Source organism: Rana temporaria, chromosome 4 (assembly GCF_905171775.1).
Source record: "Rana temporaria chromosome 4, aRanTem1.1, whole genome shotgun sequence".
Lineage (NCBI taxonomy): Eukaryota > Metazoa > Chordata > Amphibia > Anura > Ranidae > Rana > Rana temporaria.
This window is the reverse complement of record NC_053492.1, coordinates 144,758,672-144,775,940: the sequence shown is the minus strand read 5'-3', so window position 1 is coordinate 144,775,940 and position 17,269 is coordinate 144,758,672. Positions and strand designations below refer to the sequence as shown.

At 41.6% G+C, this 17,269-nt stretch overlaps 1 protein-coding gene across 11 annotated transcripts in view; it reads left to right on the top strand.

The window, feature by feature from the left end:
- DOCK10 (dedicator of cytokinesis 10) overlaps positions 1–17,269 on the top strand; it is a 433,376-nt gene that overhangs the window by 61,968 nt on the left and 354,139 nt on the right. For 7 of the 11 annotated variants that reach the window (XM_040349129.1, XM_040349128.1, XM_040349125.1 and 4 more), the window contains exon 1: positions 5,140–5,451. The exons of 1 other annotated variant lie outside the window; for it this stretch is intronic. In XM_040349129.1, coding sequence (XP_040205063.1) covers positions 5,290–5,451 — 162 coding nt within the window. In that variant the 5' untranslated portion in view covers positions 5,140–5,289. Of the gene's footprint in view, positions 1–5,136; positions 5,452–17,269 lie in introns of those variants that run through there. 3 more of the 11 variants (XM_040349126.1, XM_040349131.1, XM_040349137.1) reach the window with 3 other exon arrangements.

Here is a 17,269-nt window from a genome sequence, read left to right as displayed (position 1 = left end):
TATATAAAACATTTTTTTTTTCCTCAGTTTAGGCCGATACATATTCTTCTACCTATTTTTGGTAAAAAATCGCAATAAGCGTTTATCGGTTGATTTGCGCAAAATTTATAGCGTTCACAAAATAGAGGATAGTTTTATTGCATTTTTCTAATTTTTTTTTTTTACTACTAATGGCGGCGATCAGTGATTTTTTTTGTGACTGCGACATTATGGCGGACACTTCGGACAATTTTGACACATTTTTGGGACCATTGTCATTTTCACAGCAAAAAATGCATTTAGGGGGCGCTGATGGGGTTATGTGTGACCTCAAGTGTGTTTACAACTGTAGGGGGGTGTGGCTGTAGGTGTGACGTCATCGATTGTGTATCCCTATAAAAGGGATCACACGATCGATGACGCCGCCACAGTGAAGAACGGGGAAGCTGTGTTTACATACAGCTCTCCCCGTTTTTCAGCTCTGGGGACCGAACGCGGGACTCCAGCGGCGATCAGGTCCGCAAATGCCGCGGCCGTGGTCACGGAGCTTCGGACTGGGTTGCGGGAGCGCGCCGGAGGCATGAAGGGGTCCTTAAGTGGTTAAAGTGAAACAATAGAAATAAAAAATCCTCGAAATATAGCGCCTGGGGTGTCCCCTTTAGTCTGCCTGTAAAGTGGCATATCTGTACCGTGTTTAGAACCTGCTGCAGCAAAACTGACATTTCTAAAGAAATAAATGACATTTAAATTGCCAGGAATACAATAGCATTTACAGCAATACACAAATGTAAAAACAAATGGCGTGTGGAGTACTCTGCCGAATCCAAACCAGGCCCTTTGGGTCTGGTATGGGTTTTAAGGAGAACCCCACATCAACATTTAAAAAAAACTGTGTGGGGTCCCCCCAACATTTCATACCAGACCCTTATCCAAGCATGCAGCCTGGAAGGTTAAGAAAGGGGGGACAAGCGAATGCCCCCCCCCCCCCCAGAACAATACCAGGCCACATCCCCTCAACATGGGGGGGTTGCTTTGGGGCAGGGGGTGTCAGGGAAATGGCCGAAAAAGGACTGGCAATTCCGCCCAAGACAATCATGGCCGCCATGGTGACTAAGGTGGGCGGTACTTCGTCCTTGTAACCTGAACAGATCACATGACTAACTTCCTGGTCTATTTAAGCCTGCTGCTGGAGCTGCTTATTGCTGGATTATCTGTTCAGTCTCCTGTGTACCTTGACCTTGTCTCCTGATCCGTGCTTATCCGTTGTGACCTGGCTTGCCTTAACCTTGCTTCCTGATCTCCTGTGTTTGACCCCCGGCCTGCTTCTGGACTCTGATTCTGCTTCCTGACCACCTGGCTTGACCCTCGGCTTGTACCAGAACAGTGCTCATGTATGACCTTGGCTCGCCCCTGTATATGCTCTGGACTGACCTACCTGTGTTTGACCCCTGGCCTGGCTTCTGGTATCTTCGTTCATTTAAATACAATTAGCTCAGTTCTGCTTGCCTCAGCCATCCCTCAGTGGCTGAGCTCATCAGACTGCAAGCAAGCACCTGGCCAACCATGCTTCTGTGGGCACCACAATTCCTGTTCCCAACTCCAGGGGAGCCCTCTTAGCATCTTGATCTACATACTCGTTCCTGACAGGGGGGCTTGTCCCCTCCCCCACCCCTAAAGCACCTTGTCCCCATGTTGATGTGGACAAGGGCCTCTTCTCAAAAACCCTGGGCTGTGGTTTTGGGGGTCTGGGGGCAGGAGGCTTATCAAAATCTGGAAGCCCCCTTTAATGTCCTCTTACATTGTACCCCTACTCATTCACCAAAAAAGTGTCAATAAGAAAAAAAATCCACATTTTTTTGGTTAAAAAAAAAACAAAAAACAATGTCCCCCAATATAGATTTGTCGTCAATTATGATGCCTGCTCCACACCGCGAGGAAGGCTGACTGCTGAATACCTGCTCTGCCATTTGACAGTTCTTAAATAGTAAAGGGGTGGGGTCATCTGGTGATGTCACCTGGGGGTACCGCCCCATTGTGATGTCACCGACCGGTACATGCAACTTCGGGAGTTCACCGGATGGGCGAACTAAACTTTTGCTTGGCTTGAACTGTTTTCCCAACTCTATTAACAAACCTTGGCCAATGGTCGATAACTTCATCCACTCCAAATTCTAAATTCAAAAACACTTGCACATTAACATCCATTGTTAAAGCATGACAACACACCTGCCTAACGCTACAAAAAATGCATCTCTACGAACATAAATCTAGCTTCTCAGTTCTGGACACAGCTACCCATTGCACACAATGCAGTTTAGTTGCCCCTGCCACATTCATAGTGCTGCCATAATAAATCGCTGTTCACCTGTTTCCACAGTCAAAACCATAGAAGGCTACTTAGTAAAGTATAAGTAAAAAAATAAATACAAATTATTTATTGGAAAAAGTACATAATGGATATACAGTATTCAAGAGTTAAAAATCATATAAAAAGTCATGCCGCGTACACACGACCGTTTTTCACGAGAAAAGTGCAATTTTTTTAATTGGTCGTTAAAAACGGTCGTGTGTAGGCTCCAGAGCATTTTTGTCGACGAAAAAAATGGGCAATACAAATTTAGAACCTGCTCTATTTTTTCACGTCGACATTTTTCTCGTCGTGAAAAACGGTCATGTGTAGGCTTTAACGACGGGGAAAAAAACACGCATGCTCAGAAGCAAGTTATGAGAAGGGAAATTTGCATAATCAGCCCAAAGGGTGGTGCCATTCGAATGGAACTTCCCCTTTATAGTAAGTAGTAGAGAAATTTAATGGACAGCCGCACTCCAAAAAAAAAACTTTGATGGTTGTCTTTATTGTAAAACAAATTAAAAATAGCAAAACAAATTTTAATTTGTTTTACAATAAAGACAACCATCAAAGTTTTTTTTTTTGGAGTGCGGCTGTCCATTAAATTTCTCTACTACTTACTATAAAGGGGAAGTTCCATTCGAATGGCACCACCCTTTGGGCTGATTATGCAAATTTCCCTTCTCATAACTTGCTTCTGAGCATGCGTGTTTTTTTCCCCGTCGTTAAAGCCTACACATGACCGTTTTTCACGATGAGAAAAACGACGACGTGAAAAACGACGAGAAAAAATAGAGCTGGTTCTAAGTTTTATTTCCCATATTGCTACAAAACACAGCAAAAAATGGGGATAGCACCCTACGCGTTTCACGCTATCGGTTAGTGCTTAATCATGGCTCATGCTTAATTTCTCTACTACTTGCTTCATGCATTGCCGGCACCTTGGTCTCCTGAAAAGTCATTGATTTCTAAGCATTCCCACCTGGAGCGGTAACTCCCTTTCCCCCTTCCCCTTTATAGTGCTGTTGTACGTGCTGTACGTCACCGCACTTTGCTCGAGCATTTTTTATCACGATCGTGTGTATGCAAGGCAGGCTTGAGAGGAATCACGTCGAGAAAAACTTTGGGCTAGATTCAGGTAGGGGGACGTAAGTTTATGCGAGCGTAGCGTATCCTATTTACGCTACACCTCCGCAACTTAGACGGGCAAGTGCAGTACTCACAAAGCACTTGCTCCGTAAGTTGCGGCAGCGTAGCGTAAATCTGCCGGCGTAAGCGCGCGGAATTCAAATTGTCAAGAGATGTGCGTGTTTTATGTAAATAAAACATGATCCCACGTAAATGACGTTTCTCACGAACGTCGCATGCGCCGGCCGTGAACGTATCCCAGTGCGCATGCTCCTTATCACGTCGCAAATAGTCAATGCTTTCGACGTGAACGTAATTTACGCAAAGCCCTATTCGCGAACGACTTACGCAAACGATGTAAAATTTTCAAAATTTGACGCGGGAACGACGTCCATACTTAAAGGGGTTTTCCACCCATTTTTTAAGTTTATTAAAAGTCAGTAACTACAAAAAGTGTAGCTGCTGGCTTTTAATAAACAGACACTTACCTGCTCCACGGCTCCAGCGACGCGCCGGCCGGGGCTCCGCTCCTCGCCGGCCGGCGTCTTCATTCTCAGTGTGGGCACCCGGCAGTGACAGCTTTCGGCTTCACGGCCGGGCACCCACTGTGCATGCGCGAGCGGCACTGCGCATGCGCGAGCGCCGCGGTGCCGTCCCATTGGACAGGCGCTCGCCTACAGGGAGGGGCTGTGAAAAGGCGATTAAGCTAATCGCCTTTCCAGCCCCTCGGCGGAAGGAGGAAGTGGGACAGGAAGTCCCCTTCTCCTGAAGCCCCCACTCCCCCCCCCAAAAAAAATGACATGCCAAATGTGGCATGTAAGGGGGCGAGGAGTGGGTTAAGCGGAAGTTCCATTTTTAGGTGGAACTCCGCTTTAACATTGGCTATGCCTCATATAGCAGGAGTAACGTTACGCCGGCAAAAGCCTTACGCAAACGACATAAAAAAAATTCGCCGGGCGCACGTACGTTTCTGAATCGGTGTATCCAGCTAATTTGCATATTCTACGCTAAAATCGACGGCGGCGCCACCTAGCGGCCAGCGTAAATATGCACCCTAAGATACGACGGCGTAAGAGACTTACGCCAGTCGGATCTTAGCCTAATTTCGGCGTATCTTGCTTTCTGAATACAGAAAGAAGATACGCCGGCGCAGCTTTGAATTTACGTGGCGTATCTATAGATACGCCGGTGTAAATTCTTGCTGAATCTAGCCCTTTGATTAGTCAAATCTGTGCATTTCATGCAAAAAAAAAAAAAAAAAACGTATAATAAAAAGTAGCGTGGAATCAAAGTTAGCTTTCTTTTGATTGTAATTATTTTTGACTTGAACTCTCCTTGAAGATGTGAAAGACATGAAGATTTAGTAATATATTATGACACTTGTAGGACACACACATCTAAAATTGTACTATGCTTCAAGAGTGCCAAATGAACAGAATAAATATTTGCTGTGCGTTGTTACAGTTTGGAAGATGTGACTATTTATTCTTTTATTCATTGATTTGGATTTTAATGGAAGCAGCATGAAAATGCAGCTTTTCCTTGCTCAGTGGAAATGAGAAGACAGGAAACCTTAGTTTTCATTCCAGAATGATTTGGAGATGTTTCATGCCCTAATGTCTGTACAAGTGTTCAGTTACAGTAGATGAAGTCTTTTCCTCTAGCTGCATCCAAGCTCTTTAGTTGTGATCAGATGATCAGGGCAGCAGGAACTGATTGGAGAGCTTGTCTGGCTACAGCTGCAGTGTAGGCTGCTTTCAGGGACAAGGAGCCACTGTTGTACAAACATAGCATCAACATAGAAGTTATTTTGTGGGCTTCAGGATGCAGATATGGGCTGTGCTGCCAGCATTGTTCTGCTCCAAGCCTTTCGCTCTGTGGTACAGAGGAGCTGTCCCCATATTTGCACCAGACGACAGGAGGATCTGTCACATGAGATTGTGCTACAGGATGATGTGGATGAAATAAGCAGACCGAGAACTCTCATCATAATGGTAGAGTATGCCTTAGCAAACTGTCACAGCAGCCACAGGATTATTTTGGATGGATACAGCTGTGTCATTTCTTCGTATTAGCATGCACATAGACGTAATATGTATTTTTTTTTTTTTTTATAACCATTATTTTTTTAATGTACTGTATATAGTGCTGATATATCTCCATTATGTAACATCTGTATAGATCAGTGTGCAGATGCATGTCCTGAGTTTCCAATGCTAGGATCTTGTTTAGAGATTTATCTGTAAGGATGGATGCTGTGGAGTTCTGGCATGACGAGAATGACAGCTGTAATGTGACGGAGAGTCTATATATTGACTTTCTGTCTTTTAACTCACATTTCGGTTATCTGATACTTGATGCACTTATACTATCAGAGCTTTTATGTGAGCTGTTTTTTGTTTTTTTTAGATATTATGATATTTGTTTGTGTGATTTATACTATTATGTTGGCTGTTAGTTGTTTTTTTTTTTAGATATTATGATATTTGTTTATGTGATTTATACTATTATGTTGGCTGTTAGTTGTTTATTTTTTTTTGCACTCTTCTGCTGAAATGGAACATTGTAAAGTTTAGAAGTAATAAGTTGTCCTTTATAACATTATAAGTAAACCAACATAGAAACCAATGCAAATGTTTGTTTTACTGTAAAATGGAGCTGAATGGTGAATATTCATGAGCATAGTTGCTTCCAGCATTTCCTAGTTCTGAAGAATAACATGTAATTAGTAAGAATATCTTTTTTTTTTTTTATTAGTTTATTATCGCTATTATTATATTAGTAAAAATTTTAATTTTCATAATAATTACAATCTGTATACTTTGTAGTAAAGCAAATGTGCTGTACCTGGAATAAAGTACAGTACCATCTTCTCGGACAGATTGAATGTTGTTATTGGCCTGCAGGATACAGTTTAGCAGCCGGCCGGTCAGACACTGGCTAACCTGCACTACCTGGACCGCAATATGCTGCCTTGGGTCTACAGAACCTATTCCAAACCCAATACTGCGAATCAATAGACCTTTGCATAAGGCAAAAAGTGGAAAACAATCGGGATTTATCTTCTTAATGGTCTGTTGGCGGCTAACTGAAATCCCATTGCTTGTTAAATTTTAATTCACTCTTCGCATCACCACGTAGTTGTTTTTTCAGCAACAAAAATAAATCTGCATTAAGTCAAAAACTTTTACATTTTTATTATTATTATTATACATTTTTTCACATTTTGGACAGCTTGGGGAAGGCTGTGAACCCCTGCCATATTTTTACTGAAACCTAGGGCCATTATTATTATTATACAGGATTTATATAGCACCAGCATGGTGAGCAAGCGCTTTACAATATAAAGGGGGACAGTAGAATTACAACACAGTTCAATACAGAAGTAAAAGGAGAGCCCTGCATGTGGGGCTTACAATCTAAAGGGAGGAGATTTCTCCTGACTTTGTCCTCTTATCCACTTGCGGACCGCCGCCAGTATATATACAATGTCAGAATGGCTCCTGTGCGCAAAGCAACGTACAGGTACGTTGCTTTGAAAATCCCACAGTGCGGGCGCACGTCGGTGTCCCACAAGCGTGTCACAGAGCTGCAGAACAGGGGAATGCCTGTGTAAACAAGGCATTTCCCTGTTCTGCCTAGTGACAGGACACTGATCTACTGCTCCCTGTGATCGGGAGCAGTGATCAGTGTCATGTCACATGTAGCCCAGCCCCCCCACAGTTAGAATCACTCCCTAGGACACACTTAACCCCTTCCTCGCCCCCTAGTGGTTAACCCCTTCCCTGCCAGTGTCATCAGTGCATTTTAATAGCACTTATTGCTGTATAAATGACAATCGTCCCAAAATAGCGTCAAAAGTGTCTGATGTGTCCGCCATAATGACGCAGTCACGATAAAAATCGCAGATTGACGCCATTTCTAATAAAAAAAAATATTAAAAAAAATGCAATAAAACAGTCCCATATTTTGTACACGCTATAACTTTTGCGCAAACCAATCAATTTACGCTTACTGTGATTTTTTTTTTTTTACCAAAAATATGTAGTAGAATACACATCGGCCTAAACCGGGGAAAAAATAATGTTCTTTTATAGGAAGTGAGGGAAAATATCCCTAATGGGAGAAAGTAACCTACTCTATTTAAAATAAAGGTTTAGGGCCGGATTCACAGACAGCGGCGCATATTTCTGCCGGCGTAGCGCATCTCATATGCGCTACGCCAACGTAACACAGAGAGGTAAGCACAGTATTCACAAAGCACTTGCTCCCAACGTTGCGCTTGCGTAACGTAAAATCGTAGGCGTAAGCCGGCCTAATTCAAAGTAGGTGGAAGTGGGCGTGATCCATTTAAATGAACCGTGACCCCATGCAAATGATGGGCCAAACGAATGGCGCATTCGCCGTCCCGTGGATGCATTCCAGTGCGCATGCTCAGAATCATGTCGGAAATACTCCCTAAGATACGTCTAATCACTGCCTACGACGTGAACGTAACCTAGGCCCAGCCCTATTCATGTACTACTACGTAAACGACGTAAAATACGACGGCTGTTCCCTGGTCCATACCTTAACATGACTTACACCTGCTTTATGAGGCTTAAATTTTAAGATAAAAATTAAGATACGACGGCGTAGGAGACTTACGCCGGTCGTATCTTAGCAATATTTAAGCGTATCTCAGTTTGAGAATACGCTTAAATATACGACGGCGGGGATTCGGACTTACGACGGCGTATCTACTGATACGCCCATCGTAACTCTTTATGAATCTACCCCTAAATGTTTTTCACCTTTAAATGGTTTTAAAACCTTATGGTTTTTCACCTTAAAGCGGAGTTCCACCCAGGAAAACAACATTTGGCCAAAAGTATTAAAAAAATAAAATAAAATAAAAGTGAAAAAAAAAAAAAAATTATACTCACCCGAAATACCTGTTGCTATGCGGAAGTCCGTAATCTGCCTCTTCGGCACCGCGGAATGTTTTCTTCTTCTTCTTCTCCTAGTGAATGGGGCGCGCTGCTTTCTGGGAACTGTGTGTGTTCTCAGAGAGCAGCCGCCCATTCACAAGCCGGCACGAGACTCACACAGGCGTAGTAGGAAATGGGCAGTGAAGCCGTAAGGCTTCACTGCCTGTTTCCCCTAGTGTGAATGGCGGCGCGGGACCTGCATCGATCGTGGGATCGGCATCGGGGGGGGCCATCAGCGCGGGCACGTAGGACAAGGTAAGTGTCCTTAGTAAATGTCAGCAGCTACACTGTTAGTAGCTGCTGACTTTAAAAAAAATAATAATTGCGGGTGGAATCCCGCTTTAATGCGTTCTTTGCATTAAGGTGAAAAACCTTCTGTGCTACAACTACCTTGTTATTCTCCAGTGTTCATACTCAAGGTGGCAGTTATAAGAGAAGGTGGCACTCAAAGAAAAGTAATAGTTTATCTGTATTTTCAAAAGCTGAGATTTTGGGCTATTCAGAAAATAAGGATAGTGACAACTGCAGGGATTTGAAATAAAGTTCAGAGATAATCCTAACTAATCTTAAAAATGCTCTCTCCCCTCGGAACGGAAAGGTTTCTTCACAGTAAGAGCTACTTATCTATTATCATGCTGCTCCAGTCCATGTATGTGATCTCTCTTGTGTCAGCCAGCGACCAGCTACAGGAGAGAGGAAAGAGTAGTCAACTACAGCTGTTAAAGCTTGGAGTGGTGACATCATCCATAGGCTTTAGTGGTGACATCATCCATAGGCTTTAATGGCCCATTGTTGTTGGCACTCCCTTCTATCCCCTGAAGCTGTTGATGGCTATTCAGATTATAGTCTAGTATATTCAGATTTCTTCCACAGGTTAGTAGTCAGAAGTGTCAGGAGTGGTAAGGGAGTATTTTTTTTAAATGCGCTATCCCAGAATTCTAATTGAACTATCAGGGCATTTAAGCGTGCTATGTGAATGCAAGGAGGAGTCACCATTGACAATTTCAGGGAAAGAAAGGGCAGAGGTATTCAATAGAAATTGTCATAAGTCTGAAAATATATATATATGAAAGTTAACAGAATAATGTCAATAACCTTATGAATGTGATATTAACCTCCCTGGCGGTATGATTCTGTCTGGAATTACGTACCAAAAGCGGTACAATTATTTTGCAAGGAAATTTGGCGTTTTATACTGTAGGCCTGTAATTTTTAGGAATAACTCACTTAAATCTGACCAAACCAGAGTCTAGTAGGCATCCCGGGTATGATTTTTTTTAAAAACAAAATTATAAATTATAATATAATAAATAATTATAAATAATTATAACAAATAATAATATAATTATAATAAAAATTATTCAATAATGTAATCAACTCAAAATCACTGAAATTTGCTCAGTTGCAGAATTGTCGCTGTCATTATTTTATTTTTTTTATGACGAATTTCCCCACAAATCGCTATCACACAATTCTGCAAGTGATTATAATTTATTATCGCTGTTTTCTAGCTGCTCTAAAACCATTTTTGACATAAAGGGACACTTTTGGTTGCTATGGACAATCTACAGTTTGCAGGGAGAAAGAACAGTTTTTATTATATAAAAGTACATGTAGGACACTGGGCAGACCACTAGGGACAAGGGGGGTGTGTATTTTTTACATACAGTACTATAATCTATAAGATTACAGTATACTGTATGTAATGTGTTTGTTTGCTTTTTTGAATTTGTCGTCGTTCTCCGCCCTGTGCGTCGTAACGTCGCAGGGAACGGAGATCGGCGGCACACGGGGACACTGTGATTCGAGCGAGGTCCCGCTCGCTCACACAGCGGGGATGCATCGCAGGATCCAGGGACAAGGTAAGTAACTTGTCTGTGTATGCTGCGAAAGGTAAGCCGCGCCGCTGCACGCTCTGCACATCTACCCCGAGCGTGACTCGGGGATACCGGTCCTAGCATAGAAAAACAGGGGATACCGCTAAGGGGGTTAAAGGGGTTGTAAAGGTTTGTTTTTTATTTTCTAAAAAGGTTCCTTTAAGCTAGTGCAATGTTGGTTCACTTACCTTTTCCTTCGATTTTCCTTCTAAATGTTTTTTTTCTTTGTTTTTTGTCTGAATTTCTCACTTCCTGTTCCTACTCAGTAAGCTGTTCTGGCTGACTAACCCCCAGCCAGATGATAGGGGCAAGCTTACTGAGGAGAAACAGGAAGTGAGAAATTCAGACAAAGAAAAAAAACATTTAGAAGGGAAATCGAAGGAAAAGGTAAGTGAACCAACAATGCACTAGCTTAAAGGAACCTATTTAGAAAATAAAAACAAACCTTTACAACCCCTTTAATTCTTTAAAATGTTTTTATTTTTGATGTGTATGTCGTGATGTACATGGCGGCAGCCATATTTGTCAACTGCACATGCAGGGTCTGCATGATGTTTTATAGTTCTGCACATATGATATACCTTTCTGTTTATTTTGCTCAATGAAAATCTATCAGTCAGGTGTGAGTAAAGTAAAAGTAACGTGCTCACTGGGTGGCAAGAAATGTTTGTCTCTGTAGTGGTGTTGTCCAGGGAGGGATTGCAATTAAATGCAAATAGCCACTAGAGGGAGAACCTATGAATCTACTGTGTGTATTATATGTACTGTACAGTGATAGCAATATGGTACAGAAGAATGTGAAAATGTAAGTTATGGATAAACTGTTTTTAAAAAATAGCTCTTGGTATGTGCATGATGAATATAAGAAAACAGTATAGTTGCATTTTAACATTTTTGCTAAAGAAATAATTGCTATATTAACCCAATGAACTTGTGGTTAGTTTAAACATTTGAACTGTGACTATTTTATTTCATTCTTCGTTAGAATTTTTTTCATTTTTCTTTCAAGATTCAAGGGAGATACCCTGACTGCCATTAAATATTATATGTTATATGCATTAAGTTATTTCTAAACATGAAATGAGGAAACTACAAAATCCTTACTATTATTCAGAGTTCAAAAAAAAAAGTGCAAACTGAAAATAATTTTTGGACCATATTCCTGGACCTGTACATTTTCCACAAATCTGGGAATTGTTAGTGCATAAATTATTCAGGTTAATGTGATCATTTTATCAATAATTTAGTCATTATTTATGATGGTAGTGGTAGGCCTTATAGTCTCAAGAGATTTTCTTCCATCCATGTTTAACCCTGACAATTGAACTGTTTTTGAATTTAGTAGGGTAATACATTTTTGGATTTTTAATATATACATTAATACATGCAATGTTCCATGCATTTCCAACAGATTATATATATACAGTACAGACCAAATGTTTGGACACACCTTCTCATTCAAAGAGTTTTCTTTATTTTCATGACTATGAAAATTGTAGATTCACACTGAAGGCATCAAAACTAAATATAAAAATAAATAAAATATATTTCATATTCTGGGTTCTTCAAAGTAGCCACCTTTTGCTTTGATTACTGCTTGGCACACTCTTGGCATTCTCTTGATGAGCTTCAAGAGGTAGTCACCTGGCGCAGCACCCCATCACTCTCCTTCTTGGTCAAATAGCCCTTACACAGCCTGGAGGTGTGTTTGGGGTCATCGTCCTGTTGAAAAATAAATGATGGTCCAACTAAACGCAAACCAGATGGAATAGCATGCCGCTGCAAGATGCTGTGGCAGCCATGCTGGTTCAGTATGCCTTCAATTTTGAATAAATTCCCAACAGTGTCACCAGCAAAGCACCCCCACACCATCACACCTCCTCCTCCTCCATGCTTCACGGTGGGAACCAGGCATGTAGAGTCCATCCGTTCACCTTTTCTGCGTCGCACAAAGACACGGGGGTTGGAACCAAAGATCTCAAGTTTGGACTCATCAGACCAAAGCACAGATTTCCACTGGTCTAATGTCCATTCCTTGTGTTCTTTAGCCCAAACAAGTCTCTTCTGCTTGTTGCCTTTCTTTAGCAGTGGTTTCCTAGCAGATATTCTACCATGAAGGCCTGATTCACACAGTCTCCTCTTATCAGTTCTAGAGATGTGTCTGCTGCAAAAGGTGGCTACTTTGAAGAACCTAGAATATGAAATATATTTTCAGTTGTTTCACACTTTTTTGTTATGTATAATTCCACATGTGTTAATTCATAGTTTTGATGCCTTCAGTGTGAATCTACAATTTTCATAGTCATGAAAATAAAGAAAACTCTTTGATTGAGAAGGTGTGTCCAAACTTTTGGTCTGTACTGTATATGTTAGGGAGTCTTTAATGGGGGTGTTGTTATCTCCCTTAGGAGGTTTCTTGTGCAGCCCTGCCCTCTCTGTAATTGGCAGATTTTCGAGAGAGAGGAAGCCTGGTAAGGTGCAGTTTAGCAGTAACCCTAGCAGTTCCCTAGAGACACAACCTACCATAACTGTGAGGAGACTGTGAAGTTTCCATGTAGTCTGTGTTTGGGGTCCCCCATCCCTGGGAATTTTCAGGCATTCCCCTTTAGGGTGTTGAGGAAACAAGGGGAACGTTCCTGGTCCTTCAGTTAGAGTACGCAGCCGAAAGAGAAAGGGTTCCTGTTGCGCCACTTCTAATAAATAATGTGACAATGTTGTCTGAAGTTATAAGAATACCCAGTATTTGAGCCATTGAGATGGCTGCTAAATAGGCTATCCACTTCCTTGTTTAATATCCACCCCCAGGTGCCAGATGTATATAGATTACTTCCAGAGCTCACTGGCATCCCTAACAAACTCAAAATTCTAGTGTCATTTAACCCACATAATAAAAATAATAAAATGGTGTATTACTCACTCAGTCACTATGATATTTATTGAGGAACAGCCTGTCATCTGCAATCCTCCCTGCTCTACTGATTAGAGTAAAGCTGACATTAGAAAATAAGGGTGACACCCCTCCCCTTTTCAAGCCTGTGTAAATGGGGGCACGTCCCATGTCAAATGTTTCATAAAATAATAGCCCTATTATTGTCTAAGCCAGCTCTTTTCAACCATGATGCCCAGGCGCGCTGGGCAACCTTAAGGTTTCTTTAGGGTTGCCTTGGCAAAATACATACAATTCCTCAAAAGTTGTATACAAGCCAGTGGGTGGATCAAGCCCGCCTTTTAGTTACAAAAACCCACAAGTTTTCATAGTGCATCATTACAACTTTCTAGCGCCCGGTGTCCTAGCAACCAATGATGTAATTGGTTGATAGGGAAAATGTTGGGCGCCAGCAGTGCACTTCCCCTCCCTGCCCCTCTCTGTCAGAATTGGGTTCACATTAGCTGAATAAGGGAGTGAAACTGAGGGACAAAAGAAACATTGGAGTACTAGTCAGTACCAGTGTGCAAAGGTGTATTTGCTTTGGAAGAATAAATTACCTCCAACGTTGGGTGTTTCGCCTCTCAAGCTACAGTTATGTGACATACCCATGGACCAGCCATTTTCAAAGGGATAACAGAGGCTAAAAAATTATTTTTAAAAGGGACATACACTGCAATTTAACTTGTATTATGTGTTATATGGTGGAAAGAAGTATTATTTTATGGAACTTAGGTTTGCAACCACTTTATTGTGCAAATAACAATCAATTCTCTAGCCCATTTGCTTTTCCTATTGGCTAGTGAGCTTATATATTACATTTTGGGGTAGATCCACGTACCTCCGCTGCGCCCGGCGCAGATGTGAGATACGCTACGCCGCTGTAACTTACCTGGCTTTGGTTTGAATCCTCAATGAATTTGCGCCGTAAGTTACGGCGGCGTAGTGTATCTCTCGCGGCGGATTTCAAATTGGGCGGGTAGGGGGCGTGTTTCATTTAAATGAAGCACGTCCCCGCGCCGAACAAACTGCGCATACGCCGTCCCTAAAATTTCCCGCCGTGCATTGCGCTAAATGACGTCGCAAGGACGTCATTGTTTTTAACGTGTACGTAAATGGCGTCCAGCCCCATTCACGGACGACTTACGCAAACGACATAAAATTTTCAAAATTAGATGCGGGAACGACGGCCATACTTAACCTTGAGTACGCCACCAGATAGCAGCTTTAAATATACCCCGGAAAAAGCCGAAAGGAAACAGCGTAAAAAAATTTGACGGCCGCTCGTATGTTCGTGGATCGTCGGAAATAGCTAATTTGCATACTCGACGCGGATTACGACGTGAACGCCACCTAGCGGACGCCGAAAAATTGCATCTAAGATCCGACAGCGTACGAAGACGTACGCCTGTCGGATCTAACACAGATGCCGTCGTATCTTGTTTTGGGGATACCAAAACAAAGATACAACGCGCAAAATTTGAAATGACGTAATTTCTTTGAGGATCTGCCCCTTTGTGTTTAATACGATGGAGAGATGAGGTGGGCCACAGTGCAACTACGTATGTCAGTTTTGGTTGCTTTTTTACGAGGGTCTCAGGGAGATCTGAAAATTATCTGGAAAACCTGCAGGTTTGTTTTATTCTCATCAATTATGACTAACCTATAAATAACAAATTATGGGGCTTACAATATTGATTTAAAGGATGTACAGCATTACATATAATAAAGTGGATCTTCAACCTCTTTAATAAGCATGTCCCATGTTAATACTAATGCCTTCTTCTTTCATGTATGGATATTCCCTTTTTTATTTAATTTTTAATAATTCATTCAGTCCGCCATGGCAATATATAAACAAAAACCAGGGTATCCTTATCGAGACCGAAGAGAGCCAGAGCACCAAATGAGTGACACAGAATACAATGTATGAGAAATAGAAAAATATAGTTTATTAACCACTTAACCCCCGGACCATATTGCTGCCCAAAGACCAGAGCACTTTTTGCGATTCGGCACTGCGTCGCTTTAACTGACAATTGCGCGGTCGTGCGACGTGGCTCCCAAACAAAATTGGCGTCCTTTTTTCCCCACAAATAGATATTTATTTTGGTGGTATTTGATCACCTCTGCGGTTTTTAGTTTTTGCGCTATAAACAAAAATAGAGCGACAATTTTGAAAAAAATTACAATTTTTTACTTTTTGCTATAATAAATATCCCCCAAAAATATATAAAAAAATAATGTTTTCCTTAGTTTAGGCCGATACGTATTCTTCTACATATTTTTCGTAAAAAAAAATCGCAATAAGCGTTTATTGATTGGTTTGCGCAAAAGTTATAGCGTTTACAAAATAGGGGGTATTTTTATGGCATTTTTATTAATATTTTTTTTTTTACTAGTAATGGCGGCGATCAGCGTTTTTTTTTCGGTACTGCGACATTATGGAGGACATTTTTGACACATTTTTGGGATTATTGGCATTTTTATAGCGATCAGTGCTATAAAAATGCATTGGATTACTATAAAAATGGGGTGGGTAAGGGGTTAAGTATGTCCCTGGGTGTGTTCTAACTGTAGGGGGGGTGGCCTCACTAGGGGAAATTACTGATCTTCTGTTCATACATTGTATGAACAGAAGATCAGCATTTCTCCCCCTGACAGGACCGGGAGCTGTGTGTTTACACACACAGCTCCCGATCCCCGCTCTGTAACGAGCGATCGCATGTGTCCGGCAGCGATCGTGCCCGCCAGGCACGCACACGGGAGTCGGGGGCGCGCGGAGGCGCGCGCGCCCCTAGTGGCCTGTGCGAGAGCCAACGTTATATTACGTGCTCTCGTGCAGGGGAGCCGACTTGCTGCCGTAAAACGACGGTGGGCGGTCGGCAAGCAGGTAATAGATAAAAAAACTATCATAAAACTCCACAATGAGAGAATAGATAATGAATGAAGAGACTAGATTTCTTTTGCAGATTTCTTTGGCCATTGATAAAAATTCCGCACCCCAGCACTGTCCATCATTGAAAAGTCTGACCCCTTCTTGTAAATATCCCCTCCTCACCTACATGAACGTGCCTCAGCCATGCCAGACAACAGCTGATCGTAAACTCAGCTGTTATGCGGCTCCGTGCGGCGCATGTGCAGTTCCACCCGGCCACTATTCGATAGCCGGGAACTTCTCAACAGAACAACGTCTTCAGGTGCCTACCGATGCAATGTTGTCTGACAGCATTTCTTTGCAAGACAATAATCTACAGATGTGGCAAATAATAAACACATTTACATGTAAGACAATAGCCAACCTATATGAAGCGCTGCAAAAAAATCCTGATTATGTTTTTATTTCAATTTCGGCTAGGAGACTGTAGCTTCTCTCTAACCAATTATGTTCTTTATTTCCTAACCTGTTCTATAAACATATAAGCTGATGATATATTGGCTGCTATCAATTCCAGTAGTATGTAATGGGACTTACAATTGTCTTCTCTGGCTCTGATAATCATTGTTTTATGGATCCGTGCTGAATACAGACAAAATTCACAGTGCCAGAACAGTGTATAATAATGTACATGGAATATAGGAGGAGAGACCAGCAGATGGAATGTATTATTACCATGATATCACCATACTTATTAGTGTCACTCATGTTACTAATTACTGTAGCAGTTTGTATCAGGTTTTTTTTCCTGTGTCTGTGGAATATCTAAACGTGTGAATTGTACTAGTTGACACGTACAGTACCTTAGTCTGCTATGTTTCATACGTTACAACTCTTTCTATTATTCCAAGATGCTGTTTCAATCGCTGAAAGCAGAGCTATGTAATAATACTAGATAACATGGAACACTGATTCCCATTGTTCCACTGTTCAGCAAATAGAAACCACAACATAATATAATTCATGACTGTTTGCAGTCATTGTAAGTGCATTTTTTTGTGACTGAAGTGCTAACAAAGAAAGATTTGTTGTATCTAGGATTAAAATAAGATTAACGGAGAAATAAACCTGACATATAGAAAGAGTGGCAGATTCACGTAC